General features: G+C 55.3%; 7 protein-coding genes and 1 non-coding gene across 8 annotated transcripts; 5 read left to right on the top strand and 3 right to left on the bottom strand.

Annotated features, from left to right (window-relative positions):
• Positions 1-460: 460 nt before the first annotated feature.
• BBK36DRAFT_1180787 (P-loop containing nucleoside triphosphate hydrolase protein) lies at positions 461-3,204 on the top strand (the record flags this gene model as incomplete). The annotated part of the gene is made up of 3 exons (XM_024896228.1): positions 461-729; positions 844-2,323; positions 2,489-3,204. The coding sequence occupies 3 exons, from the start codon at positions 461-463 to the stop codon at positions 3,200-3,202; spliced, it is 2,463 nt and encodes an 820-aa protein (XP_024747223.1).
• A 176-nt stretch (positions 3,205-3,380) lies between these two features.
• Positions 3,381-4,435, bottom strand: BBK36DRAFT_7141 (hypothetical protein; the record flags this gene model as incomplete). The annotated part of the gene is made up of 4 exons (XM_024898538.1): positions 3,381-3,650; positions 3,718-4,228; positions 4,294-4,322; positions 4,403-4,435. 4 exons carry the CDS (start codon positions 4,433-4,435, stop codon positions 3,381-3,383), a joined length of 843 nt encoding a protein of 280 aa, XP_024747222.1.
• Positions 4,436-5,651: 1,216 nt separating this feature from the next.
• Positions 5,652-7,305, bottom strand: BBK36DRAFT_1161843 (aldehyde dehydrogenase; the record flags this gene model as incomplete). Its single annotated transcript, XM_024894404.1, has 3 exons — positions 5,652-6,680; positions 6,771-7,170; positions 7,244-7,305. The coding sequence occupies 3 exons, from the start codon at positions 7,303-7,305 to the stop codon at positions 5,652-5,654; spliced, it is 1,491 nt and encodes a 496-aa protein (XP_024747221.1).
• A 5,654-nt stretch (positions 7,306-12,959) lies between these two features.
• BBK36DRAFT_58306 (FAD-binding domain-containing protein) lies at positions 12,960-14,432 on the bottom strand (the record flags this gene model as incomplete). The annotated part of the gene is made up of 1 exon (XM_024898304.1): positions 12,960-14,432. The coding sequence occupies one exon, from the start codon at positions 14,430-14,432 to the stop codon at positions 12,960-12,962; it is 1,473 nt and encodes a 490-aa protein (XP_024747220.1).
• Positions 14,433-15,502: 1,070 nt separating this feature from the next.
• Positions 15,503-17,491, top strand: BBK36DRAFT_1136228 (cyclophilin-like protein). Its single transcript, XM_024892914.1, has 3 exons — positions 15,503-15,592; positions 15,651-17,313; positions 17,408-17,491. The coding sequence occupies exon 2, from the start codon at positions 15,658-15,660 to the stop codon at positions 17,311-17,313; it is 1,656 nt and encodes a 551-aa protein (XP_024747219.1). The 5' UTR covers positions 15,503-15,592; positions 15,651-15,657; the 3' UTR covers positions 17,408-17,491.
• Positions 17,492-17,686: 195 nt separating this feature from the next.
• On the top strand, positions 17,687-17,792 carry BBK36DRAFT_t153. Its single transcript has one exon. It is a non-coding gene; the product is annotated as a tRNA-Met (tRNA).
• Positions 17,793-19,559: 1,767 nt separating this feature from the next.
• BBK36DRAFT_1125594 (heat shock factor-type DNA-binding domain-containing protein) lies at positions 19,560-21,858 on the top strand (the record flags this gene model as incomplete). Its single annotated transcript, XM_024891300.1, has 2 exons — positions 19,560-20,077; positions 20,112-21,858. The coding sequence occupies 2 exons, from the start codon at positions 19,560-19,562 to the stop codon at positions 21,856-21,858; spliced, it is 2,265 nt and encodes a 754-aa protein (XP_024747218.1).
• A 1,014-nt stretch (positions 21,859-22,872) lies between these two features.
• On the top strand, positions 22,873-24,225 carry BBK36DRAFT_1161839 (hypothetical protein; the record flags this gene model as incomplete). Its single annotated transcript, XM_024894403.1, has 1 exon — positions 22,873-24,225. The coding sequence occupies one exon, from the start codon at positions 22,873-22,875 to the stop codon at positions 24,223-24,225; it is 1,353 nt and encodes a 450-aa protein (XP_024747217.1).
• Between the last annotated feature and the right edge of the window lie 1,348 nt (positions 24,226-25,573).

Here is a 25,573-nt window from a genome sequence, read left to right as displayed (position 1 = left end):
AGCGTCTGGGTAGACTTTGGTCTTTGTCCTGCAGCTTCTACCGTCGCATTTCTTAGTTTCACATCATCTCAATGATGCAAAGAACAGTCTGAATACAGCTCGATTTGGTACAAAGACGGCAGAGAGAGGCTTCATCAAGGACGGAGGATGTTAATGTAAGAGCGTCGTTGGTTATAGGCTCACTCCCTCCAATTGGATACGTCTCCGTCTCCATTGACGACGCTAACTCGAAGCTGCCCGATAACGCGGGCGGTGAGATGCGGCAAAATCCCGATAACAGCTCCCGTCGCCAAATTTTTGGACGACAGCTTCTGGATCCTCCGATTGCTTCGCATTTTGCTGGGTTGAAGACTGACAGAAAAGCTGTCGGCGCATTTTTGATCCCGGGTTTGGGGTCAATTCACTCTTTTTTTTCGTTTCTTGTTCTCCTCACGCATTCTTACTATTACAGAAAGGCGCAATGTATGCACGGTATATCCCCGGGCAGAAGCCTACCAAAGACAACCAAGATCTTCCCGTCGCAAAGCAATCGCCCGCCCCGTCTGCAGCCACGAATGGTGGAGATGGACTCTCCTACGCTCGCTATATACCCGGCGTGACGCCTCAGAAGCAGGCCGAAACGCCCAATGTCCAGCGATTCGAAGACGAGTCAGACTCTCCCAAGCCGAAGAGGAAACGGGACGATGGGGAGCCGCTTGGGGAGCCGCTACAGGAGCCTCTGAACAAAAAGTCGAAAAAGTCGAAGAAAGGGAAGCAACAAGTTCATGAAGAAGAGGTAGAAGAACAAGATGGGGAGACGGAAGAGGTCGAGGACGAGGCAGAGCACGCCTCTAAACGCGCAAGGCGGAAGGAAAAGGGCTTAGAAGCTGTCCCGCAGGACTCAGAATCTGCAGAGGAAGTGAAAAAGACCAAGAAGAGCAGAAGATCCGAACAGGATGGCGCTCTGAAAGAGAGCAAAGACGGAAAGAAGGAGAAGAAGAAGAATAAGGATAGAAAGAGAGAGGAAGCATCCGACGAGGAGCACAACGAGTCCACTTCCGATGGCCAGAACCCAGAGCAGACCATTGACTCTTCTACTGCGCACCCCGAAGACTCCGAAATGGTAGATGCAGCGGACGGCATAACCCCCGAACCCGCAGAGCAGCAACCCAAAAAGCCCAAAAAAGAAAAGAAGAAGAAGTCGCAGGATGCCGCCATGAACGAAGCGGCGGAGGAAGAAGCCGAAGACACACGCCACAAGGCCGTCTTCGAGCGAAAAGCCAAATCGCTCAAGTACGCCGAAATCATCAAAGAGCAAGGCATCGACGAGGAACCCGAGGAGCCAGCCGAGCTCCACGGCCTGGAACCCCTCCCGCAGCCCGCGCGCACCGCTCCCAGCACAGCAAAGCCGACATACGAGACGCTCCCGCCGTGGCTCTCCGCGCCGATCCGCGTCTCGGTGGACACGCGGACGCCCTTTACGGAGCTCGGGATCCTGCCAAAGGCCGCACGGGTCCTCGAGCAAAAGGGTTATACAGAGGCTTTCGCCGTGCAGACGGCTGCTCTGCCGCTGCTGCTCCCGTCGAACAAGCAGCAGCCGGGCGACCTCCTCGTGTCGGCAGCAACGGGATCCGGAAAGACGCTGGCCTACGCCTTGCCGATCGTGCGGGACGTGAGCAACAGCGTCGTCACGAGGCTGCGCGCTCTCGTCGTGCTTCCGACGCGCGAGCTCGTCAAGCAAGCCCAGGAAGTCTTTGAACTGTGCGCAAAGGCCTACGAGGGCGAGGACAGGAAAAGAGTCCGCGTCGGCATCGCCATCGGTAATCAGTCTTTGGCCTCGGAACAGGACCTCCTCGTGGGCAAGGAGACGCGCTACGACCCGGAGGCGTATCAGCAGCTGGAGCAAGAAGCATCATCATCACAGGTAGCTTCAGCAAGCGAAGACGACCTGGACGCCCTCCTCAACGGCCCTGACACGCACCGCCGCGCCAACCCCCGCCTCGGCCCCTGGCAAGGCCAAGTCGTCGACTTCCACTCCAAAGTCGACGTCCTCATCTGCACGCCCGGCCGCCTCGTCGAGCACCTCGACCAGACCCCCGGCTTCAGCCTCTCCTACATCCGCTGGCTCGTCGTCGACGAAGCCGACAAGCTCCTCGCGCAGAGCTTCCAGGGCTGGCTCGACGTCGTCCTGGACAAGTTCAAGACGAGCAGCGGCGGTGTCTTCGGCGCCAGGGACTTTCCCGACATGCCCCACTCGGGCGTCCGCAAGATCCTGCTCAGCGCCACGCTGACGAGGGACCTGAGCCTGCTGAACCAGCTTGCGCTGTGGAGGCCGCGGCTGATTGTCCTGGAGAGCGGGCAGGATCAGGATGCTCAGCAGCAGGTCGCGGAGCATTCGCTGCCGGAGGAGCTGAGGGAGTACGCGGTCAGGGTGCACGATGCGAACCTGAAGCCGCTGTATCTGCTTGATCTGCTACGAAGCCCTCACATGGCTACCAATGATGATGAGGCTGCAAAGCATGAGCATCCTGCTACGAAACCTCAATCCGACGCAGATTCAGACACTAGCTCCGACGACTCAAGCTCCGATTCCGACTTATCTTCTGAATCATCAGACGACGATTCAGACGCTACAAGCTCAGACTCAGACACATCCTCATCCTCATCCTCGAGATCCACCACAGCCCCCGCCCCAAGAAAGTCCCACGCCATCCCCCGATCCCTCATCTTCACAAAGTCCAACGAGTCCGCCCTCCGCCTCTCCCGCCTCCTCGCCCTCCTCGACCCGTCCCTCGCCCCGCAAATCGGCACCCTCACGTCCACCACGCCCACCAGCGTCCGCCGCAAGACCCTCCGCGCCTTCACCACCCCCTCCTCCTCTTCCCCCCTGCGCCTCATCATCGCGTCCGATCTGGTGGCGCGCGGTATCGACATACCGAAGCTGCCGCACGTCGTCAACTACGACCTCCCGCCGAGCGTGGCTGGTTACGTGCATCGCGTGGGACGAACTGCGCGTGCCGGACGGCCGGGTTGCGCGTGGACGCTTGTGGGCGATGGCGAGAGCGGTTGGTTTTGGGGCAAGATTGGAAAGAGTGCGGCGGTGAAGAGGGCACAGAAGGTGGGACGGGTCATCATTGAGGAGATGAGCGAGGAGAGGATAGAAGAGTATGAGAGTGCGCTGGAGAAGCTGGGCAAGGAGGCGCTCGAGTCACGGAAGAAATAGAACAGTGTGATCGGGGAGTCATGGAAGTTTTAGACCAGTTGATATCAGATACCAAGCAAGATTCATAGCATAACCATTGTCAGAAAGATCACTTTTTCCCAGTTTCAAGTCGCCGTAGTACACAATTTGTCGGAATCCAGATTCCCATTCACAAGGCAGAAACATTCGGAAACGCAGCTTAGTCGTCGCTCCAGGCGTTTCTCTCATGATGAATCGGCGACGGCTCAACCCGCGGCCTGTTGTCCTGTTCATTCGCCGGCAGACTCTGATATCCGCGCGGACGGGGCGACGACTCGTCCTGTCGCTCGACGACCTCGTCTGCATCCGTGACGTCTTCCAGCAGGGGACGGCTCTCGCTGCCATGGACACGCTGTTGTCGGCGCCAGTTGATGGAGCGCCATGCGTTCCACCAGTTTGTGCCTTCTCTCGTCATCAGGAGGCTCAAGATCTACCCCGGACGAAAGGATCCTGTCAGTAACCAGTTTGAGGGACCCGGTATCGAAAGGGAAACTCACCTGCAGCAAGCCAACCGCGACAACGACTCCAAAATCAGCCCCCGCGCTACTCCGCAGCGCCGCCCTCCACGGCTTTCTACAACTCTGATCCCGCCCAAACATTTCGTAACACATACTCCACGGCTGATTTTTCTTGGGAAAAGGATACGCCCTGTCCTTGACGGAGTTCAGACCGCAGCAGTTGAGCGTGTCCTGAATCAACCGGATCGACTCCCCGTCATGAGCACGGAACATGCGCAGCCACTTATTGTCCAGCAAGCACTCGACCGTCGCCGAAGGAATCACATCCTCAAAGAGCAGCGTCGCGAGGACGGCCGTCAAGAGGCCCTGGAGGGTCTGCAGGATCGTGGGGCTGAGGCGGTGCAGCGGGTGGGAGGAGTGGCGGGCGGAGTGCAGGAGGGTCGGGTAGATGTAGGAGTTGAGGAGGGAGAGGATGGGGAGGAGGACGGTGAGGACAGTGATGGCCGGGTTGATGGGGAGGGAGAGGTGGGCGCTGTGGAAGTGGACGACGCTGGGGGATTGCGTGTAAGCTGATGTTTTTTCGATGGGGAGGAGGTTGGAGGTTATAGAACGTACGCTGCGACGCCGAACAGAACTGCGCTGCCCTGGAGGGAGCAATCAACGTTAGTATTCTGGAATAGAGAAGAGTTTGAATGTGAAGGAGGTGGTGATGGAAGTTCCGTACCAGCAGAAACACGAGGCCCAAGCCAAGTGCCATGTCTGTGATGTTTGCGAGCCCAACGCCCGCTTCTCAGTCGTATCGTGTCGTTGTCTCCGTCAGTAGTAACAATCCGTCAGCTACGATATGTAGCTCCAATATACGGCGCGACGAGGACTTCAGAAAACAAACAAGGCGAAGTGAAACAACAGCGATATGAACAAAGAAGAGAGATGATGAAGATAAAGAAGACGGTGGACGTTGGATTTCCCCCCTCCTCGTCTTATGTCACGGCAGTGGCGCTGCCCGATTGGGTGACATGCTTGCTTTGCGACGCGGGAGGCCGACGGTGTAGTACCGAGAGTGACTTGTCTTTCTCACCGTGTTGGTATGCAGCGAATGCGTATCTATACAGCACAGATGCGGTGCGGGATACCAAGCTGTGAAACAGTTGAAAATATGATACGTCGTGTTGAAGCGTAGAGCAGGTAGGTAGGTACCTACATAGTATGCATTTGCATGTACAGTAGGTTAGATATGCTCGGCGCTTCTGCAATGTGACGATGCCGGTGGAAGAGCAGGATGGATGATGTAATGAATGTGACGGGAGCTGCGTGATAAGTCGACCCATGGGAGAGGATAATACCCTCCCAAGCCATTCTGCGTGGAACACAGATGCTCATCGAAGGTGAATTTGGCGTCGAACGACTGTGGAATCAAAACGAACTGGCATTCATCGAATTGAATATCAATCACTTATAAGGCGACGAGCCTCGTGCTAGCTGAGTGTTTGGGTACCTCGAGTGTAAAGTACGCCATCAAGGTTCACGGGTCTTCTTCTGTGCATGTTTCACCTGATTCGCTTCTTCACTCTTTGCCAAAGCATAATAGATACACTTGGCGCTGTATTTCAGACGACCTGCGCCTCATATCCTCTTCCTCGATATTCCTCTAGCAGAACTCAACTCAGCGTTTGCTCTACTGTGGCTTGTATGCCGAGTCGCCATGCACGTGCTAATCAGCCGACGGCTAATTGTCACAGGCGCGGTTGTCAACAGTACATGCCATACGCACGATAATCACACGCTCTCCGGACCGTTACACTCCGCTTGTATGTAGGTGTCATACAATTTCATTCAGAAGCTAAGGCTACATACAGACATGAACAAATGCCCCGTCCCATAGGTACTCATATACTATTCGTGACAAGTTTGGTTCTCCCTTCTTTTTTTTGTTATCATTTTATGATTTTTTGGCTTTCGTTTATTCGTACAGCTTAAAACAAGGCACCGCCCAGGCGAATGGCCACGGACTTGTTCTGAGTGTAGTTGGCCAGCGCAGCCTCGCCCAGCTCGCGGCCAATGCCAGACTCCTTGTAGCCGCCAAAGGGCATCTGGTGGTGCAGCAGGTTGTAGCAGTTGACCCAGACGGTACCGGCCTGGAGGGCGTTGCTGACACGGATGGCTGTGTTGAGATCCCGCGTGTGGACGGCGGCGGCGAGACCGTAGTTGGAGTCGTTGCCCATGCGGATCACCTCCTCCTCGTCCTTGAACTTGGCAATGGCGGCGACGGGGCCAAAGATCTCCTCGCGCATAATCTTCATGTCAGGGTGAACGTTGCTGAAGACGGTGGGCTTGATGAAGTAGCCCTTGTCGCCGTGGCGCTCGCCGCCAATCTCGACCTTGGCGCCCTCCTCCTTGCCGGACTTGATGTAGCCCATGATGCGGTCGAACTGCAGCTGGCTGACCTGGGGGCCCTGGAAGGTCTCGTGGTGGAAGGGGTCGCCGACCTTGTTCTTCTGGGCGCGCTCCTTGAAGGCCTCGAGGAACTTGTCGTAGATGCCCTCCTGCACAAAGATACGGGTGCCGGCGCAGCAGGTCTGGCCGTGGTTGTAGTAGATGCCAAAGTTGACCCATGAGATGGCCTGCTCGATGTCGGCGTCGTTGAAGACAATGTTGGGGGACTTGCCGCCCAGCTCGAGGGTGACCTTCTTGAGGTTGGAAGCGGCAGCAGCCTTCATGATGGAGCGGCCGACAATGGTGGAGCCGGTGAAGGCGACCTTGTCAATGTCCATGTGGGCGGCGATGGCGGCGCCGGCCGTCTTGCCGAAGCCGGAGATGAGGTTGAAGACTCCGGGAGGGAAACCAGCCTCCTTGACGAGGCTGGCGAAGACGAGGGCAGACAGGGGAGTCTGCTCAGCAGACTTCATGACGATGGTGTTGCCGGTGGCCAGCGCAGGTCCGATCTTCCAGGCAAGCATGAGCAGGGGGAAGTTCCAGGGAATGATCTGACCGCAGACACCAAGCTGTATATCAGGACACAAGTGGTTAGCAAACAGCTTCCCGGCGCGACAACAGACTTCTTCTTCTCCCTCCAGTTTGCTTTAAGAACTTACAGGCTCCGGGCGAGTGTAGTTGAACATGTCGGGGGCAATGTCCAGCGTCTTGCCCTCAATCTTGTCGGCCCAGCCACCATAGTAACGGATGCATCCGATGACAGCGCCGACGTCGCCCCTGGCCATGGTGATGGACTTGCCGTTGTCGAGAGACTCGACGGCGGAGAGGAGCTCGGAGTTCTTCTCGGCGAGATCAGCGAGCTTGAGGATCAGGCGGGATCGCTCGCCGGGGGAAGTGGCCTTCCATGTTGTGTTGAAGGCCTTGCGGGCGGCGGCGACGGCCAGATCGACGTCCTTCTCGGTACCTTCGCAGACGGAGGTGATGACCTCTTCGGTGGCGGGGTTGATGACCTCGAATTTCTTCTTGTCGACACCCTCAACCCATTCGTTGTTGATGAACCTGCGGGAGCACATGTCAGTCGCTGATACAGCTATATAGCAGAGGGGAACCAGTAAGGCGAGGCGGGACTCACAGGCCAATGGGCTGAGTGTAGGTGCCCGTGATGGGGGTGTTGAGCTCGACGGTCAAAGCCATGGCGAAGGATTTATGATGTGATTGAAGAGAAGACGGGGAATGAAGAAGAGAAGAAGAAGAATGAAGATCTTTTGAAATTGTGTGAGGGGCAGGAGGGGTATTTATGACGAAAGACGCAGTGCGGTGAAACAGCTGCCGATGCAGGAGAGGAGGAGGAAAGGATGTTCGAGATGGGGGCAGCCGGGCCAATTTATTTGCAACTCGCTGCCAACATTTGTCCAACTCGAAGCTCCTTCTTTTCGCCTTGACGCGTTGGAGCGGGGGCGATAATATCGGAGTCTCAACCTCAACAACCCAGACCAAGACGCTACCCCAGCTGTTTGCCTTGTACCCCGTCCCCGTCCCTACTCCATACCTGTGCGACGAGGCGTGGAGACGGCCTCGGCATGGGTGCGTGTTGTCGAGAGACGGAGACCATCCGCCCTCAGCCCTCAATCGGGGGCGGATCTTGGAAGGATTGATAATACAGCGAGCAGATGACGCTCGTACTGACTCGGTACCGGTACATGCCGCCTACATACTAAGGTACTGCCCGCAAACAGCAGCAGCAGCAGCAGCAAGCTCTCCCCAGTTCGCCTCTTAACCACCACCACTGCAGCTTGCTCCCCCTCCATAGTAGCGACGATAGCCGCAGAGCTTGGCTCCAGCCTATCCATCCATCACAGGGCCTCGCACTGGCTCGTCCGTGCTGCCGCCCACCGGCTAGAGCGCCAATTGCATGAGATCCGCAGCGGGACCCGGGCTGCCGGGGGCCCAAAACCGCCAGGACTAGGATCAAGTTGGGTAGAGGCTTGAGTCGAGTTCGAGCTTGAGGGTCGCCTAGTGTCGAGTTGGGGAGATTTGTTGGTTGTTCCAGGGGAGGCGAAACTCGTGCGCAATCCGGCAGAGTCGAAGCCATGCTCAACCTGGATAGCCGCCAGGTTCGAATGCCAGCTGCTAGAGACATTGGCACTTGGTATGGAGTACTAGTTCTCTCAGTCCTTCGCCTTTCTCAGCAACCCAGGCGAATCACGGAGCTCCAGAAAGGGCGAGTCCGGGGTCTCGAAAGATGGTTTCCCCGCAGCTGCCCGGTGGCCCATGATGATGACATGCACCTCTGAGGCGCTTTTACGTTTACCCAGATGCCCCCTGTGGTGCTTGTTCTCACAACAACTCGCCCTTGTACGTGCATTCTCATGCAATCCGATCCTCCTCCGTACGCCCTATCGTGAGAGCGTGTAAGTAATTGGTGGCCAGATGCAGTGAGATAGTGATGCACGCTTGTGTGCCGTGTCTGAATCAGAAGCACCTGGCATCTCCGTCTGCCTCTTCTCCGCATTCGCATTGCATCTGCGCCCACGGGCCAATCGTCCCGTCTCCCGCCAACCTTGTCGGCGCATTTCGAATGGGGGGCAGTAGTAGTATTCCGTACGTGCATTCACACCACCACGCGCTGCATTTGCTTTTGCAGGACTGATCGTCTTGCTGTCGAAACAGCCTGACTCTCCTCTTCCACCTAACCCGACTGTACTGCTGACATGTTGAGACGATGTGGTATAATTCGACCAAGTCATGCAAACAGCCGTTTTGTAATCAATCGTCTTTGAGAATCTACAAGAATCCGAACTGGCCGTGAGTATAAGAACGCTCTCATGACGTAGAAACGAAGCTTGCATCCCCCAGATCGAAGCACCTTGACCATGCATCACAACGTCAAACTCGCACTCGCACCTCCAGGACGAGTCATTGCCTCATCACATTGCCCGATTCAATTTGCCTTCCAAACCGTCACTCTCCAATGAACGGCGCTCTCCCGTGAGCGGCATCTTCCGTGTCCATCTCTATCTTCTTGACCCCATTTCTCAGCGCATCATGTAATACATATCACAAGAACAATCCATATGCCCGGCAGATGCATCTCCCAGGCCCCAAGGATATGCAGGCATGGCGTCCAAGGTCCAGCCAGTTGAAGCGAAATGGATTCTTCCGCTTCCGGAATCAGTTCGGATATGTTTCCCTCTCAGCGGCTTACCCCGCTCCGCTCCGGATGCCAGCCAACCTCAAGCTCATACATACATGCCTCCCCTGCATCTCTTCTTCCCTATCCGCGTCCTCGCGGGTGCGACTGCGGCCACTGCGGCGACTTCAAGGTTGGTATCTATCGCTATCTTGTATTAGTGTGGCCCTTTGTGTGCCACTGGAGGGTGCCTAGTTCCCACTGCGAACATGGGGAACACGGGGAACATGGAGAACACGGAGAAGCAGTATTCGTACGGTACTGCTAGCCCACACCCACCCAGAGGACCCAAAGGCAGCAGTAGCAGCAAGTAGAGGTACCAAGGACCAGAGTTGAGCAGAAATTGCCCGTATGATCCTAGTTGTCGCCCTTGCTGGTTGGTTCGAAATCGTACGTCTTGAGGGCCAGTGGTCCAAGTCGCTTGTGGTATAGGTGCGGCTGACCTGGCCCTCTTTCCCCAGCTTCCTTGCAACCGGCATGAGCATCCTGCGAGTTTCGACATCCGTCTCACCGAGAGCTCAGGCGCTGGCTTTACTGGACGTGGACAGGTCTCGGTCCTATGGAAGAAGATGCAAGATTAGTAGAGCGTGTGATTCAGAGAGCCGCAGCTTGGACAGGCATACCCTGGGAGAACACGCCACCGGCCTGCTACCTACACGACAAGTAAGAAGAAGGTAATCTGTAATAAAACAGATGTAATACTATTACAATTGGCAACAAGCGGAGCCTAGTTTCGAACAACATCTATTATACTGTACAGTATCTAGGTTGCGCGAACCCCGCGATAGTAGGTATTCGTAGACTGAAACAGGGTCCATCCTCCACGATAGTCTCCATCACACTCCACCGCTGACAAGAACCACGTGCAGCTTCAAGCCATCGAAAGGCCTTGATCATTCTCGTCTTGGCGAACAAAGTAATGAATAGTATCTATACTTTGTGAATGTACGAAGCAGCACGGAGTATTCCGCTGGTTGTTGTCGCATCGTGGACATTTTGCAACCGGCACTAAAGAGCGAATTCGGTGCCTGGCCTCGGCTATTCGGTAGTTTGTGCAGCGATCTGGGGTCCGGGGTTGGAACTTGAGCTCGCGGATGGGATTTGTTTTCGGTAGTAAATACCGAGTTGCCCATTATGAAAGTTCAGATTCTCGTGAGCACGGTGGACAACGTGCTACAGAGATGCACTGTAGCAGTGCATCGAGCTGAGGTTTGCCTCGTTTTCTGAAAAGAATTGTTGATTACCTTAGTAGAGCATAGAGGAGAGATGGAAGTCTGGAGTTGAGTAATACGGCATGCATGTGCCTTTTCCCCGAGTAAGGTATAAAGACGTGCGGGGGTGGCTGCCACTTAATCTGGAGGTAGGCTTTGGACGGACGATTTCACACATTCAACTGAGGCAACCATCAATACCTAGTCTACAAGTCTTGACAACCCACTCTTCCGAGCATCACCAGGGGCAACCTCTTCTCTTCCCCCGTTCTGGAATTTCTTGGGGGGTTCATTCAAGCTTTTGACTTTCTACCAGCAGTGACATAACCCCTTCCGCAAGTGCTTACGCATCCCTGAGGGACCGACGGCAACTTCCACGTGTTTTGTCGTCGAAGCCACACATCACGTTAATTCCACGTTTCGAACGGGAGAATCCGTCAGCAAGGGCAAAAAGCAAGGAAGCTACGGGTAGAATTGGCACGAGATGGACGCTAAAGCCCCCAGAGAAATGACGTTCTTCGCGACCCAATCAGGTGCTGAGCAGCGGCATCTTCGTTTGGTAGGTAGCCGTCTACTCTTACGAAGTGGACAGCAAGCCTATCATACATACGAGAAGGGATCACAGAAAATACCAAGAAGGATTGAATATATGGACTGAGAGACAACCTTGATGCTACATGTTGATACTACTACCAAGGCTGTGTGGCTGATGCTACCCTTGACCCTAATAAAGCCGACGGGAGATATCGTACCTAGATCCGACTTACACGAGGTGCCTCGTTTCGATTTCTATGATATGCCTCGATCTGCCTTTACACCACACCTTCAGATGATTGCTGATTCGACTTTGCATGATCGGCCAAACTACGCGTATATGCACCTCTACTCTCGAACATAAGACGGCGGGCGTGGGATGGGTGTGCAAGAGCAACATCCCTGATACCGTATGTGTGTGAGCACACGAGCACTTCTGATTCTGCATATTCAGATGCTGTGGGTTCTCGCGATTTTCCATCGCGTTGCGGTGTTGCTATATCGCGATGCCCATTTCGCGATTTCTGGGCTCAAACCGAAGACTGCTCAGAACCTGGAATCCGGTCAATTTTGCAGCTATCAATAAACACATCCACCCAGCTACTTGGTTCCGAGAGCCCCCTTTTACAGAGCGCCATGACGGGAACATCTGGTACCCCGTAGCATCTCCATCCCTCGTCCACCTGTACGCTGCCCACAGCGGTTCCTCAGCAGGAAGACCCCTCTACGGATCCATCTCAAGTGAAGGTTTATGGCCTGCCTGATCGCTGAACAACTTGCTACGCGGCGCCTTGGATGCCAGAGTACGCCTCACTAGCATCACGAAAACCAGCTTGGCACAGGTAAACAAAAGCGGCCACATGTATGGCAGCCTGCAGACCAGTGTGCTTCAAGATGAGTAAAGAAGTCGAAAGACTTCGGTACTTGGAGGCAGGGTAGTATCTCAGAAACATGCCATGATTTTGCTTGCCGCCACAATGCAGGCTACAAGGAGGCTGTTCTACAGCTATTTTGCGGTCATGATATGTGTGTTGACTGCCTCTAGGTAGCTTCCTGAAGCGCGTATGTCTGCTTTCTCCTCTCCCAAGTATCTGGCTATATGACTTGACAGACAAGTACATCTGCTAAGCAGTACTGTATAACTCCTCGTACCTCGCGATGCGCAGAGCTAACCCTTGTGATGCTTGTGGGGTGCACGTCCTGGCTGATGAATATCACTGGCAGCCTCCACCGTCCCCTCACGACGCAGATGGCAGCTGAATTACCCAGAATGGGGGGTTGAATTGCGCCCATTAGACCTGCATAAGAACCGCTAAACGGGGTCACAGCATGCTGAGCACACGGGCGTGACGATATCTTGCATGCAATACGTGAGTAGCCGAGATGTGGCATGGCAGCTGGGTTGACTGCATTCGTACGCCGAGGCTGGATGGTGTGCATGTAAATGCAAGTAAGGTGAGGGGACATGTCGTTGCAAGTACCTGTACTACAGTTATTCATGTGTGCCCGAATTGGAGACGGATGTTGCTTCACATCAGACGTGATAAGGTAATAAGGGGAACACAGATACCACTGCATCGACGAGACAGCCATCTATCGTAGCACCATAGAAGTCATTGACATGATGTTGGACCAAAAAGGGGCGACGGAACGGTAAAGTAGAAGCATTGAATAGTTCTATGGAATGCAAGAGACCAAGTACAGCTTTTGGTATCATTGAAACGGCATCCGCTAGAAAAGATGTAAAAGAAAGGAAGCAAGACAGAAAGTCAGGGGTATCACACAGGCTGGCAGAGCGCTGCAATTAAGTACATGTAGACATATCCAACATGTCAGGCATTAATCATCCCCCCCCCCCCCCCGAATCTCACATGGACAATCGAGCGACTGCACATGGGTTGCCGCAAAGGGCTTTACTTCTTCACCGGGATGTAGTGCTTGTTGCCGATGGCCTTGTCCCACATCGTCTCGAGAATGCCACGCACTGGCCTTCTCTTGCCGACGCCCGTCTCCATGTCGGCCTTGAGCTTGTCGTAGACGGACGGCAGCGTCTCCGCCTTGTACTTCTTGCGCATCGCGTCGTAGACCTCCTTGTTGTAGATGAGCCAGAACTCGTCCTCAGTGTAGTAAGTACGGGCGTACAGGAGCTTGGCGCCCATGAGCTCGGCGCTTCGCAGCTCCAGCTTGCGGTTGAGCTCGTAAAAGGCCTTTGGGTCGCGGGGTCCGCGGCCGTAGACGCCGACGGCAAAGATGCGCTGGTCCGAGACTTCGTCGACACGCGGATTGAAGCGAGACGTCAGGCCAATCTCCTTTGGGGACTTGCAGGGAGCCAGGAAGATCATCAGCTCTGGCAGGGTCTCGTTGACGAAGCTGATGAACTCCTTGACGGTGCTGGCCGGGATGCCAAAGTCTTGCACCACATACTCGTTGGCAAGGCCCGTCTTGTGCAGCGCATGGTAGCACGTGCGGCTGTCGAGGAAAGGGTCGGCCAGACGGCGGGTGATGGCGTTCTCGGGCACGTGGAAGTGCTTAAAGGCCAGCTTGCCGCCCCAGAAGGCGCCGTGATCGTAGCGGAAGAGGTAGTCGGGCGTGTACATGTAGAGGTCTGTGGGCTTGTCGCGCGTCGGCTGCTTCTTGATGGCGGCCTCAATGGTGTCGGCAAACCAGTGGACCTCCATCTTCTTCAGAGGAGCCTTGCCATTGGGCAAGGTGGAGATGAAGCGGCCAAACATGACCACAATGACGCCCTTGCGGAAGTAGACGCCGTCGATAAAGTGAATGGACTCGTCCTTGGTGGCCTCCTCGAACATGTCGTGAGCTTTGGCGACGTCGTCCACCAGCTGGATGTCCAGCCTGACAAAGGGCGTGGCTGGGATCAGCTCAATCGTGAGCAGGGTGACGATGCCAAAGGTTCCCAAGCTGCCGGCAGCATGCTCCAGCAGATCCGCGTTGTGCTCGCGGTTGGCCTTTTCCAGCGTGCCATCGCCCAGCACAATCTCAATCTCGGACACGGTGTTGTTGAAGAGGCCGTAGCGGTACATGCTGCTCTCGCCGGAAAAGCCAGAGTAGCCGCCGCCGACGGTGATGCCCTTGAACTCCATGACAATCTTGGGGACGACGCCGTGCTTGAGGGTGTGGGCAGCCAGGGCGTCCATGGGCACCTTGGGCTCGGCCTGCACGGTCATCGTCTCGAGGTTGACGGGGAAGAGGCGGTCCATGCTGCTCGTGTCGACGATGGCGTCCGCCTTGAAGGACAGCGGACGCGTCGAGCTCGTGGAGCCATGGTAGACGCGGAACGGCTTCTTGTTGTCGTAAAAGTACTTGACCTGCTCCTGGACCTTGGCAACGGCAGCTTGGTGCTCCTCGAGAAGCTTTGCGGGATTCATCTTGGTCAGTCTGGGGTATCAATTGGATATTAATAATGGAGGAGACGGCGATAACGACAGATGAATGCGTGTACGGAGTAACAGAAGCAGTGAAACCACAAAAGAGGCAGCACAACAGGAGGCAATGCCTAGGAGACGGCCACTTCGGTCCAAGTTGAGGACTGCTGGAGGTGTGAAGTGGACAAAGAAAACAAAGCAAAATCAGGAATCGGGAGGAGATGCTGTGACGATGTGACGTGACGCACCAGCTTGCATCGGCACAGGGATTGGCGCTCCAGCCATTGTTCCGACAAATTAGGGGGGCTGGGCGGCTGACGTGCCTTGCTAACCCCCCTGGAGCTTCACTGCAGCTCGAACCATTCGGCGATCGATTTCTCCGCCTAGGCCGGTATGGCTGATGACTGGCTTGACTGGCAGCTGGTAAGAGGTGAGACACTCATGGCCAAGGGTCCGACGCTGTGAGCAGGCAGAGGACAAGCAGGGTCACAACGGGAAACAACGTCAAGATCGGCAGTGTCTTTCTTGTTTATTCCCACGATGGAGCCCGGACTTGTTGGTGCCACGGCTTCGGGTTGGCCCGAACAAGACGCCAGAGCGCCTCATAGGAGAGTGGCTCCCTCGTGGGAGCTCCCGCCAATCGGTTCATCTGCCATGCCCGGTCCCTCGTGCACGATCCGAACGCATGCCCCAAGCTCACGATCTTGGAAAGCAGGGACCGTGGAGTTGGAAAACTTGGAAATGGATCCTTTGGCGCCGTGGCGTCCAGGGTTGTGCCTCGGAGATGCAGGTTTCGATCGCGATGGCTTGGAGGACGCCGGTGCCGTGTAAGTCGAGGCCCCGCATAGAGGAGACGACGTGTGAAGACTTGTTGAGTCAGTCAGTGTGCAAAACAATGTCAAAGAAAGGTGAGGTCAATCATAAGAGGGAGAAAATGTAATGAGACTTGCAGTACAAGCCATACATCTGAAGGTGAGACTCAAACAATGAATGAGTGGCACACAATCATCTCCCGTGCTGCAGCCACTGGCTGGGCCAGGTTCCAAGTTTGAAGCTTGGAACATGATGCACATAACCCTGCTATCGATAACGGTGGGCCCGGCGCGGTACCTTGAGCGTCAAAGCGTCAAGGCTCAAAAGCTCCAGCCCGCGCGCCTCAACTCGCCGCCTTCAAGTTTGCGCCAACGCCCTCACGATCCGATCCCCATGACGCACAGCTAGGCCAGCCATGTCGTCCATTTACAACCTCGAGCCGCAGCCCACGGGCTCGGTGATCCTGCACACGACGCTGGGCGAACTCCACGTCGAGCTCTTCGCCAAGCAGACACCGCTGACGTGCCGCAACTTTCTGCAGCACTGCCTCGACGGCTACTACGACGGCACCATCTTCCACCGGCTCGTCCCCAACTTTATCGTGCAGGGCGGCGATCCCACAGGGACGGGGAATGGCGGCGAGTCGATATACGATGGCGGTGCCTTCTCCGGCGATCTGGATCCCTGGCCCATGGACCAGAGACACGGACAGAACGCGGGGCCCAATGGCATCAACTTCAAAGACGAGTTCCATTCGCGACTCCGAATCAACAGGCGCGGAATCTTGGCAATGGCCAACGAGGGAAGGCCGGATTCCAACGGCAGCCAGTTCTTTTTTACGCTGGACAAGGCGGAGGAGCTCAATGGCAAGAACACAATGTTTGGCAGAGTCGCCGGCGACACAATCTACAACCTGGCCAAAATCGGCGAGTCAGAAGTCGACGAAGCGACCGAACGACCGTTATACCCGATCAAGATTGAACGAGTGGAAATCTTGGTCAACCCGTTCGAGGACATGAAGAAGCGGACGAGGGTGGCGCAAACTCAGGCAAAACCAAAGGTGGAAAAGGAAAAGAAGAAGAAGCGGAAAGGCGGGAAGCAGCTGCTCAGCTTTGGCGACGAAGAGGGCGACGAGGAAGTGCCTGTGTTTAAGAAGCCCAAGTTTGACACACGGCTCGTCATGGGAGAGGAGGAGGAAGCCCCTGCGCCTCGAGAAAAGTCCTCGAAGGCAAAGGCGACAAAACCCAAAGACGCAGAGCAGAAGGAGAGCGACGGTCGGGTTGCCAACGATAAGGGAAAGGAACCAGCTTCTGACACCATGGACGGTGCGCAAGAAAGGGAGGCGCAAAGAGATGTACCTGTACACAAGAAGCGCAAAGAGCCGTCGCCAGAGTCATCACCGGAGCCAGAACCGACCAAGGAAAAGAGCGCACTAGAAAAGGCCAACGAAGAACTGGCAGCGCTCAAGGCCTCAATGAGGAGAACGATTTACTCCGAGGAACCGGTCAAGGAAAAGAAGAAAAAGACAGCGTTAGAGGAAATGATACCCGAATCGTCAATACGGGGAAGGAAAAGGCGGCCTGGCGGAAACAGCACTACGACGAATGAAGACCAAGCGTCTCTCCGCATGTTGAAAGCCTTCCAGGCGAAACTGGAAAAAGCCCCGCCGTCGAAGGAGGTGACCATTGAGGCCCCCGTGAACAACGAACCAAGCGAAGCAGAGAAAGCACCTCAAGAAGATGAAGCAGAGTTGTGCGACTTGCACTTCATCGCCAATTGCCAGAGCTGCACTTCGTGGGATAAACAGGAGAAGGAAGAAAGTGATGACGAAGGCTGGATGTCACACGCGCTGTCGTTTGCTGCAGATAAGCTAGGCAAGGATCTGAGCAACAGGAGGAAGGCCGAGGAGGAGCTAGTCGTCATCGACCCGCGGGAGAAGTCACGGACGCTCAAGGAGGAGAAGCGGGCGGAGCGAGAGGCTCGGGCTGGAGGGTCGGGAAGGGCATGGGACCAGGCACGGAACGCCCAGATGGCCCGGGCAGCCTCTCTGGCCGGCCGAGGGGCGAAATGATCTTTATCAGCGAAACTCGATTACGACTTGTTTGCGTCGATATTTCATCCATGGTGTAGCGTACGGAGCATTGCATGCTGGGCGGTATTATTGTAGTCGGTCCTTTCCCCCTGGTTTATATCATGCGTACTCGTAAGGAGGTATAGAAGGGATCATATTACCTTGCATGTATATGAGCAATCGATATTATAATCTCCTGAACCCACGGGAGGCAAAACCAGCCCGACAGCTTTGTTACACGAAGCAGCCGTTCTCCAACTACCTTGCGTCAAGTTGCCGACACGTTATGCTCGACTCCGTTGACGGATTGCTTCGTCAAAGCACGGGAGGAAGCTATCTAGTCTGGCTTACCGACGCCATGGCTCTCAACAACGTCTTCGTGGCGCAGTTGGCTAGCGCGTCAGTCTCATATTGAACATATGATCCAAACGGCAGTTTGGGCCATCTGAAGGTCGTGAGTTCGAGCCTCACCGAGGACATTGCTTTTTGCCTTTTTGCCCTCTGGGTGGGGGAGTGGCTTACATCAACCATAGTATCGTGATGCAAAGCATCCGGGAGGGTGGCTCATACCACTATCTACGTACTACTCGTACGAGTATAGCCTCTTTTTTTGCAACGTCCGGACAGACTCCTCCTGTATAGCCGAGGTTGCGAGTACGAGAAGGTGGTATTGTTGATAATCTACAGCAGATTCATAGAGCTGGAGGGGGGGTAACAGCTGAGACAACAAAGCCATTCCATTTTTCCAAATCTCGATCCACAGCAGAGAGCTGTCATTAATTTCGCGGTGGGACGCTCTGGAAGCTGTCGTGGCTCCTCACTGGGCGAGGCTGGCAAGGGTTCTGGTCAGATGGTGTGGGCTCTGCTGCATGCAATGTCATGTAAGTCCGATTCTTTGACTAAGCCGCCTCCCGTTGCTGAGTGCCGCCATCTCGGGGGCTTTGCAGGGGCACCTCAGTCAAGTCGTTGAGTAATGGGTGAGTAAACGACCGTTGAAGAGCATCACCAAGTAGGGTAGCTGGTGCAGTGCTGTTTTGAGGCTGCTGGTGCATCCCAAAAGATTGACTTTGCATTAGTCAGTCCCCTAGTCCGCGGTTGACGAGTTGACAGCTCAGATGCTCCGTGTGGAGGCTACAGATCAGAAGGAGGAGGGGAGCAGATCCTGCAACGGCGCATGACGTGACGGCGCCTTCGCCTGGCGATGTTTCTGTGTGTTCTTCGAGCTCAGCTGGGCTTCGGTCTCGACTCTGTTCTTTGTTTAGTTCCTCCGAAGCTGAGTCGTTGGTTGCTGAGGTGCTACGGCTACTGGGGCCGTCTTATCGTCACGTGCCACCCGCCTAGGCTGACTGCACAGGTTATCGTCCGCGGCGCTGATTGGCGGATAACGATGACATGCAAATAGGCTCTGACTCGCAACGCTATTTTCGATACGATAGTCAAAGCATTTTCGTTTCGCAATCGTCAACCTTCCGTCAACGACTTTGCGAACCTTCGCCCGCTCGAGCAAAAGATCAGGCCATTCCTGCAGACTCTGAGCTCGCCTAAGCTCATCCTCGCCGCGCCCCGATTGACGAATCACCTGCGCCGGAGCCATCTCCACCAACCCGTTGTCGAGACGCAGTCGCAGCGCTCGGCTGAAACCTAACGAGGTCGCGCCGCATTTTTTTTTATTCCCAGGCCCAGAGCTCGGGTTGCCGCCCAGCCCGCCTCGCTGCCAACAAAGCCACATTTCGGACGAATTGCTCCTGTCGCGCCGCGCGATATCACACCTTTCCGCGTCCAGCGACCGTTGCTGCTGGCCCTTTTTGGCTCCCAGCGTGCCCGGGCGATCCACCAGTTCGTGCTGCTCACTCTCGTTGACGCCTGGAGAAGCACGGGGTTGTTCCGTCTCGATCTCGATCTCGTCGACCCACCTGCTGCCGTTGTCTCCCTCGATACCACAAGTCCCAGGCGCCAACGGCCTGCGCTCCGTCCTTCTCGCTCCCTATCAAACCCTGTCCTGCTATCTGCTGTCTCTGAACGCAGCATATCGGCCGAACAACTCGAAGACCGCAGGCTGCCCATCCTGCCCTTGGGCCGCGGCGCTGCGCTAAGGCATCACCCACCCCCCTCCCAAATCCCAATACCGCGGCCGGAGCTGCTTCCGCTCTTGACGGGGCTTTGTCTCCCTTCGCGCCACTCGTAGCACACCACATCTCCAACGATAACCAACGTCAGCTTTCGCGGTCGTATATAACCCTCCCTCCATGTCCGCCCCAAACTCGCGGAAGCGAGCTGCCCCCGGGTCGTCACCCATCGTGCCCATCCAACGCAACATGCAGCAACCGTACGAAGCCGAGCCTGTCGCCGTTGCGAATCCTGCGATGCCGTGGGGCGGCATTGGCGGTGTTCCCGATGCCACCGACTACTTCGGCGCTGCCGCCGCTGTGCACGGTGAGAATCCCTACGGGCTCGCGCAAGCACCGCCGGCCTTCCCTCCCGCCGTCAGCACGCCCTCGACCTCCCTCGCCCGCCGACAGATGAACCGCGCCTTGGTTCCCACGAATCTCAGAGCAGCGTACGATGCCTCCGCGGACCGGTGGTCTGGCTTTGGGGACGATGGTCTCCTCGTCCCCCAGAACGCGACGGACGGCGCGGTCGGGCAGGATAGCATCGAGGTGTTGGAAGAAATGGCCCAGAAGGCCAAGAGGGAAGCTCAAGCGAAGAGGAAACAGATACCGCCATTTGTGCAAAAGCTGAGCAGGCAAGTACTCGTCTTAAATCCGTGTTTCAGTGTCAAAGCTAACCGTTACAACCAGCTTCCTGGAGGAGCGAAAGAACGAAGACTTGATTCGGTGGTCGGAAAAGGGCGATTCTTTCATTGTGCTGGACGAGGATGAATTCGCCAAGACGTTGATTCCGGAACTCTTCAAACACAACAACTACGCCTCCTTTGTTCGGCAACTCAACATGTACGGCTTTCACAAGTGCGTGGGGCTCTCTGACAACTCGATGCGCGCGAGCGAGCGCAAGAACAAGAGCCCGAGCGAGTATTCGAATCCGTACTTCCGGCGAGGACATCCGAACCTCCTGTGGCTGATCAACAAGCCCAAGAGCGGCGGCAAGTCCAAAAAGGGGAACAAGGGCCAGGATGCCGATGGCGACAGCGAGGAGGATGGCGCCCATGAAGAGATTGCGAGCCACCCGGGAGCGCCGGTGACCAGTACGACGGGCCGCTCCCTCCCCGCCGTCGCAGGAACAGAAGCGCCGCCTCTGCCCAAGAAGGAGATGGCCCTGATCAAGGAGGAGCTGCAGAAAGTGCGAGAGCAGCAGAAGCTCATCCTCGGCGCCATCAACCGCCTGCAGCGGAACAACAACGACTTGTACAACCAGGCCCTCATGTTCCAGAGCCAGCACGACCGACACCAAAACTCAATCAACGCCATTCTCAACTTCCTGGCCAACGTCTTCCGAAAGACGCTGGAGGATCAGGGGGCTTCGCAGAACGTCACGGACATCATCTCCAGCTTGATGGCGAATCAGAACCAGCAGCCGCAGCACCAGGGCAGTGTGGTGGACCTGGGCGACTTCTTCCACGGGCAAGGCGACGCCGGCGCCAGGAAATCCCAAAAGCTGCTTCCGCCGATTCCCCAAGCCGGCCAGCACATGGCCCCGCCCAGCCGGACGCCGTCGACCAGCAGCTCCGTCTACCACCCTGTTGGTGCTGCTGCTCACCCTGAGATGGGACACGTCACTGAGCTTCTCGACACGTCTCCGTCGGACACGACCCTGAGGCAGGAACTCGAGGCCAACCCGCACGAGCGGATGATGAAGATTATCAACGACCACAATGCAAGCAGTTCGGCAGGCCTCGATCTGCCGGAAGCCGCCGAGATCGTCAACAACGCCCCCAGCACGTTGAGTAACGACCAAAGAAGCACGCTAGTCAACCTCATAGCAGCCCAGACGACGTCGCCGCCGATGCCAGCTACACCCGCTGTAACCGATCCTCTAACGCATGTGCCCTCCACGGCTGCCTCCTCGGCCATGCCCTCTCCAGCACAAGAGGGCGCAACCGCAGCACCGCCATCACTCTCGCCGATCATGCGGTCACCGACCATGCCTGCGCCCTCTCTGCAACACATCAGTTCGAACCAGAGCGAGCTCGAGCAACTGAAGCGCCTGCAGAGCGAGCAGGATGCAAAGATTCACGAACTGAGCGGCATCCTGGGGCCTTTGAGCCCGTCTGGTCAGATCCCCGGCCTGGATGACGGCAACGAAGCCTACTTTGACCCTCCGAATGTCGATCTCGACCAGTTCTTTGATAGTAGCGCTTTTCTGAACGACGCTCACTTTGGAGACGGGACCGATTTCAACTTTAACCTTGACGCGGAGGCACTCAACAACGGGATCAACGGGGGAATCAACAGCGGAGTCAACGGTGGGCTCGCCAATGGAATCAACAATCACACTCCCAGCCCTACGGGGACTGAAGAGATTCCCCGAGATGGTTTTGGACTGAACGACAGCCCCAGTCATGGCAACAAGAGACGACGGATAGGTTGATGAGGCTGTCGTTTACGACCAAGTTGAGGGAGTACAGAACAGATGGGTGGCTGGCTCTGCCTCCAATCTTGTTGCTTTGATCACCCACGACTTGGCGTGTAGGCGTTCATCGGCACTGGTTTCTGAAAAGTCAGGCGTAGAAAAGCAGGCGCTCTGCTCATCCCCCCTTCGAGCATCGATAACAGGAGAGGTTGGTCACAGTTTCTTTACGCTTCAGATCCATCGATCTTGGAACATGGGGAAACTTACTCTGTTTACAGAGGCATGCCGAAAAATTCACCAAAGCGAAAAGCGTAGCTGAACAACGCAAAGGCCAACGCGTTGAACAGGACTACACCAAAGAAAAATACCCCCCTTTCATCACACAAGCTTCCACAACATAAACCAGCAGAGTACGCAGGATACTCGTTATTGCTACAAAAGCATTTATTGCCCACCTTGTGAAGTGCGAGAGGAGGGTGGAAAGGGGCCAACTATGGGAAAGGAGTTTTTGGGATTTGTTCAGGGTGTCCCCCTTTTAGCTATCACTGGTGATGGCAATTCATAGTACATAACGTACAATTCCCCCAATCTAGTATGAAAATCCATTAGATACTCCAAGTTGATGACCCGGAGAATGGTTTGAGACAGAAATAACCCTTTCTTATTTTTTTGCTTTCTTTGTCCCCAATGGTAGCCGTGAAGTGAGCTCTTATAGAACAGTTTTGAACTCATGCGTGTGAATAAATGAATGTTCTGACTGGGGCGCTGACTGCGCACAATAGTACTGTTCACGACAAACGCAATACGACAGCAGTGTTGCAGCTATTCAGCGAACCTTTGTTTCCATCATGCCATATCCATATCCCAAAGCTGTTCTCCCCTTCACCACCACTACACATTCTCCATCACCATGCCTCTTCCCCCTGACGGCTTTATTAACACCATACAACCTCCACATCCCTCCCCTTTCCCCCCCTTTCCCCAAACACCACAGACCAAACGTCCTCTCATTCTCCCAGAGAGCCCTAAAAGATGCCTCTCGGAAACTTTGCCACCATCCTCCCCTTCCTGTCACCTTCTTCTACGCCCTTTCGCGCCCCTGTTCCTTCCTCTCCCCCCTCTAAGAAGGAGAAGAAGGAGAAGAAGAAGCCGACGCTGAGGATATGCTTCCCGCTCAAGATCCAGCGAGGGGCGAGCAGCTGGTGGGAATACGAAGAGTTTCGGATCCAGTTCCGGGATAGGCTCATGTGGCGGCAGGCGTTTGGGCTTGATGCTCGGGATCCGCATGATACGATGAGCTTTTATTCTTCTTCTTCTTCTTCTTCTTGCTATTCTGGTTTTGAAGGAAGAAGTGGTGAGGATGAGGTTGGTAGGTTGAGGCTTTTGGCTGGTGCCAACTGTGGGACGTTTTACGATGATGTCGATAGCGATGTGGGCGACGATGTTGTTGAGGAGGAGGAGGAGGAAGAAGAAGAAGAAGAAGATCGAGGTATGAAGAGCCGGTGGTCGTTTTCTTCGTCTTCGGTTCATACGGAGAGGGCAGATGCTCGAGCGAGTTTCGCTTCGCAAGCTGTTTCGGCTATGTCTTCGAATAGACTCATGTATCTCATACCCCGTCTTCTCTTCCTGACGAAACGCAATGACAGCAGCACGACAGCGAGTTCTTCGTCGATGCATAGTCCGTCGACGGAGGAGCAGAAGCTGAGACCTGCACCTCTGAAACTGAAGTCCAAACGACAGTCCTTGGCTGAGAGCGCTGGTGACAAGGCCGCTATTCGTCCTCCTCCTCCCCCGCCACCCCCTTTCGGCACTCCCTCTTCTTCCGCCGCTCTCACCCCGGAAGCAGCAGAAATCCAGCACCATCGTAACATGACCCTTCAAAAACTCGAAGGAAGCTATCTCTACAAGACAAAGGAGCGCTACCTCTCCACCTTTCGAAGCATATTCCGCACAACACCCAACAATCCCCCAACCCCCAAAGCAACACCTCCCACCCTCCCCCCCCTCCGACCAAACTCATCCTCCCCACAAGCAGATCCAGGAACGTATCGCACGTCCTCTCGAGAATGGGCTAATCTGCGGGATGATATAGTCTGCGGTCTGTCGGCTGATGACGAAGCCTTGTTTCCGTTCTTTACGGATGATCAGAAGGCTACGTTTATGCGTGTCAAGCAGGAAGAGGGTAAGTTCAAGGTGGGACATGGGTCGCTGAGGGACGGTGGTGGTGGTGGTGGTGGTCGTGTGAAGGAGGCGTTGGAGAGGATTGAGGAGAGGAACTGGGAGGATGTTTTGTTTGTCGAGTTTGAGGATACGCCGAGGGCGATGAGGTGGTGGTATACGACGAGGGAGCCGCAGGTTTTCGAATGGGGGGTGCATATGATTTGATTTGGGGTTCAAGGGGCTTGAGGTAAGTCAGGATGGGATAAAGGGGGGGTCTTGTTGATAGAGATGAGCTGGGATTCTGCGTAGAATTTGTTTCATTTTGCTTTTAGAGTGTCTAAATGGTAGCATCTAAATAATATAGTCCAGAACTCTTTTGCTTTGCTTGTTAATTTCCGGCTTGTTCGTTGTGCAGCTCAAACGAGAACAATTTGAGTGGGCAAACTTTTTCTAGATTGTAAGCTTTACGTCCTGCCCGCCCAGTCGAGCCTCTCCTTGTCACACTTGCGTAGATGATTGGTGTCTCAGCCACGGCTTAGGACCTGGTTCACCGTCATCCGTCTAACGATTGTCATGGCCGAGACTGCACTTTGATTCGAGTTTCGAACGTGATTTTCATGATGTTCATAGTCTGGATAAATCGACAAGAGTTGGTTAGTACTGCATGGTTCACGGGTTTGGCACAATAGCTAGTAAAGACAGGCGAGTGCTAGAGGAACAGCATGATGCGCACCTGGCGTGTGATGGGCCAAGGCAGAGGTGATGGAATCATCATCTCCTGAGATCACTTCGGTAATGTGATCTGTGCTGAGGGACTCGGGGGTTGCACCAGGAAGCTTTCGGTCGGTCTTGTTCAGGTTTATTGCTAACGAAGTTCTAATGCGATACAATCCGTGGTGCTGTGGTCCTGAAAGAATGTAGACTTGCGGTTTTTTCTCAGGCGCTCTGAATGCCTGTTTTGGTTGTCCTTTGTGTGGCTCGACAGTGGCTGACTAGCCGGTGGAAAAGACGCCCTCGTCGGCGTCGACGGTTGCGATGCGTCCTCTGGGTCCTGGCGAGACGGGCCAGGTGGTCCCTTTACCGGGGTAGTCTCATGTTCCGAGAAGTTTCGGATTGAGATTCCTCTGGGGTTCACTGCCGGTTTAACGATATGGTTGAGTGTTAGTTTGGTGCCTGGCTCCTAACCGGCGGCCACCAGCTCTAAACGTTCCTTGGTGCATCGAATTGCGGCACCTGGGATGGCTGAGTCCCGGTATGTAAGCAAGCGAGGTGGCCGGAGTAGATGCTCTGATTCTATTCCCAAGAGTGTGCTCCATCCTGGAGATTGCGTCCAGACCTGGCCATCGGTCCATTTCTTAGGAGATGTTAATGTGATGAAGAAGCTTGCCATTAGGTATGATAGCTTATAGTACGCCTTTGTGACGCGGCATCTCCTTTCTCACGAACTCATGAACGCAAAGGCCGTCGGCAGCTCTTCGTGTGATACGCGACCTGATGAGTCGTTCATTGAGTCCCAAGGGTCATGCTCTTCTGGAGGGATCGGTCTCCTTTCAGAATCTTCCCCCACTGACCA

This window comes from Trichoderma citrinoviride (assembly GCF_003025115.1).
Source record: "Trichoderma citrinoviride strain TUCIM 6016 unplaced genomic scaffold BBK36scaffold_12, whole genome shotgun sequence".
Classification (NCBI taxonomy): domain Eukaryota; kingdom Fungi; phylum Ascomycota; class Sordariomycetes; order Hypocreales; family Hypocreaceae; genus Trichoderma; species Trichoderma citrinoviride.
The sequence above is the reverse complement of the archived record's forward strand: the minus strand, read 5'-3'. Positions and strand labels throughout refer to the sequence as shown.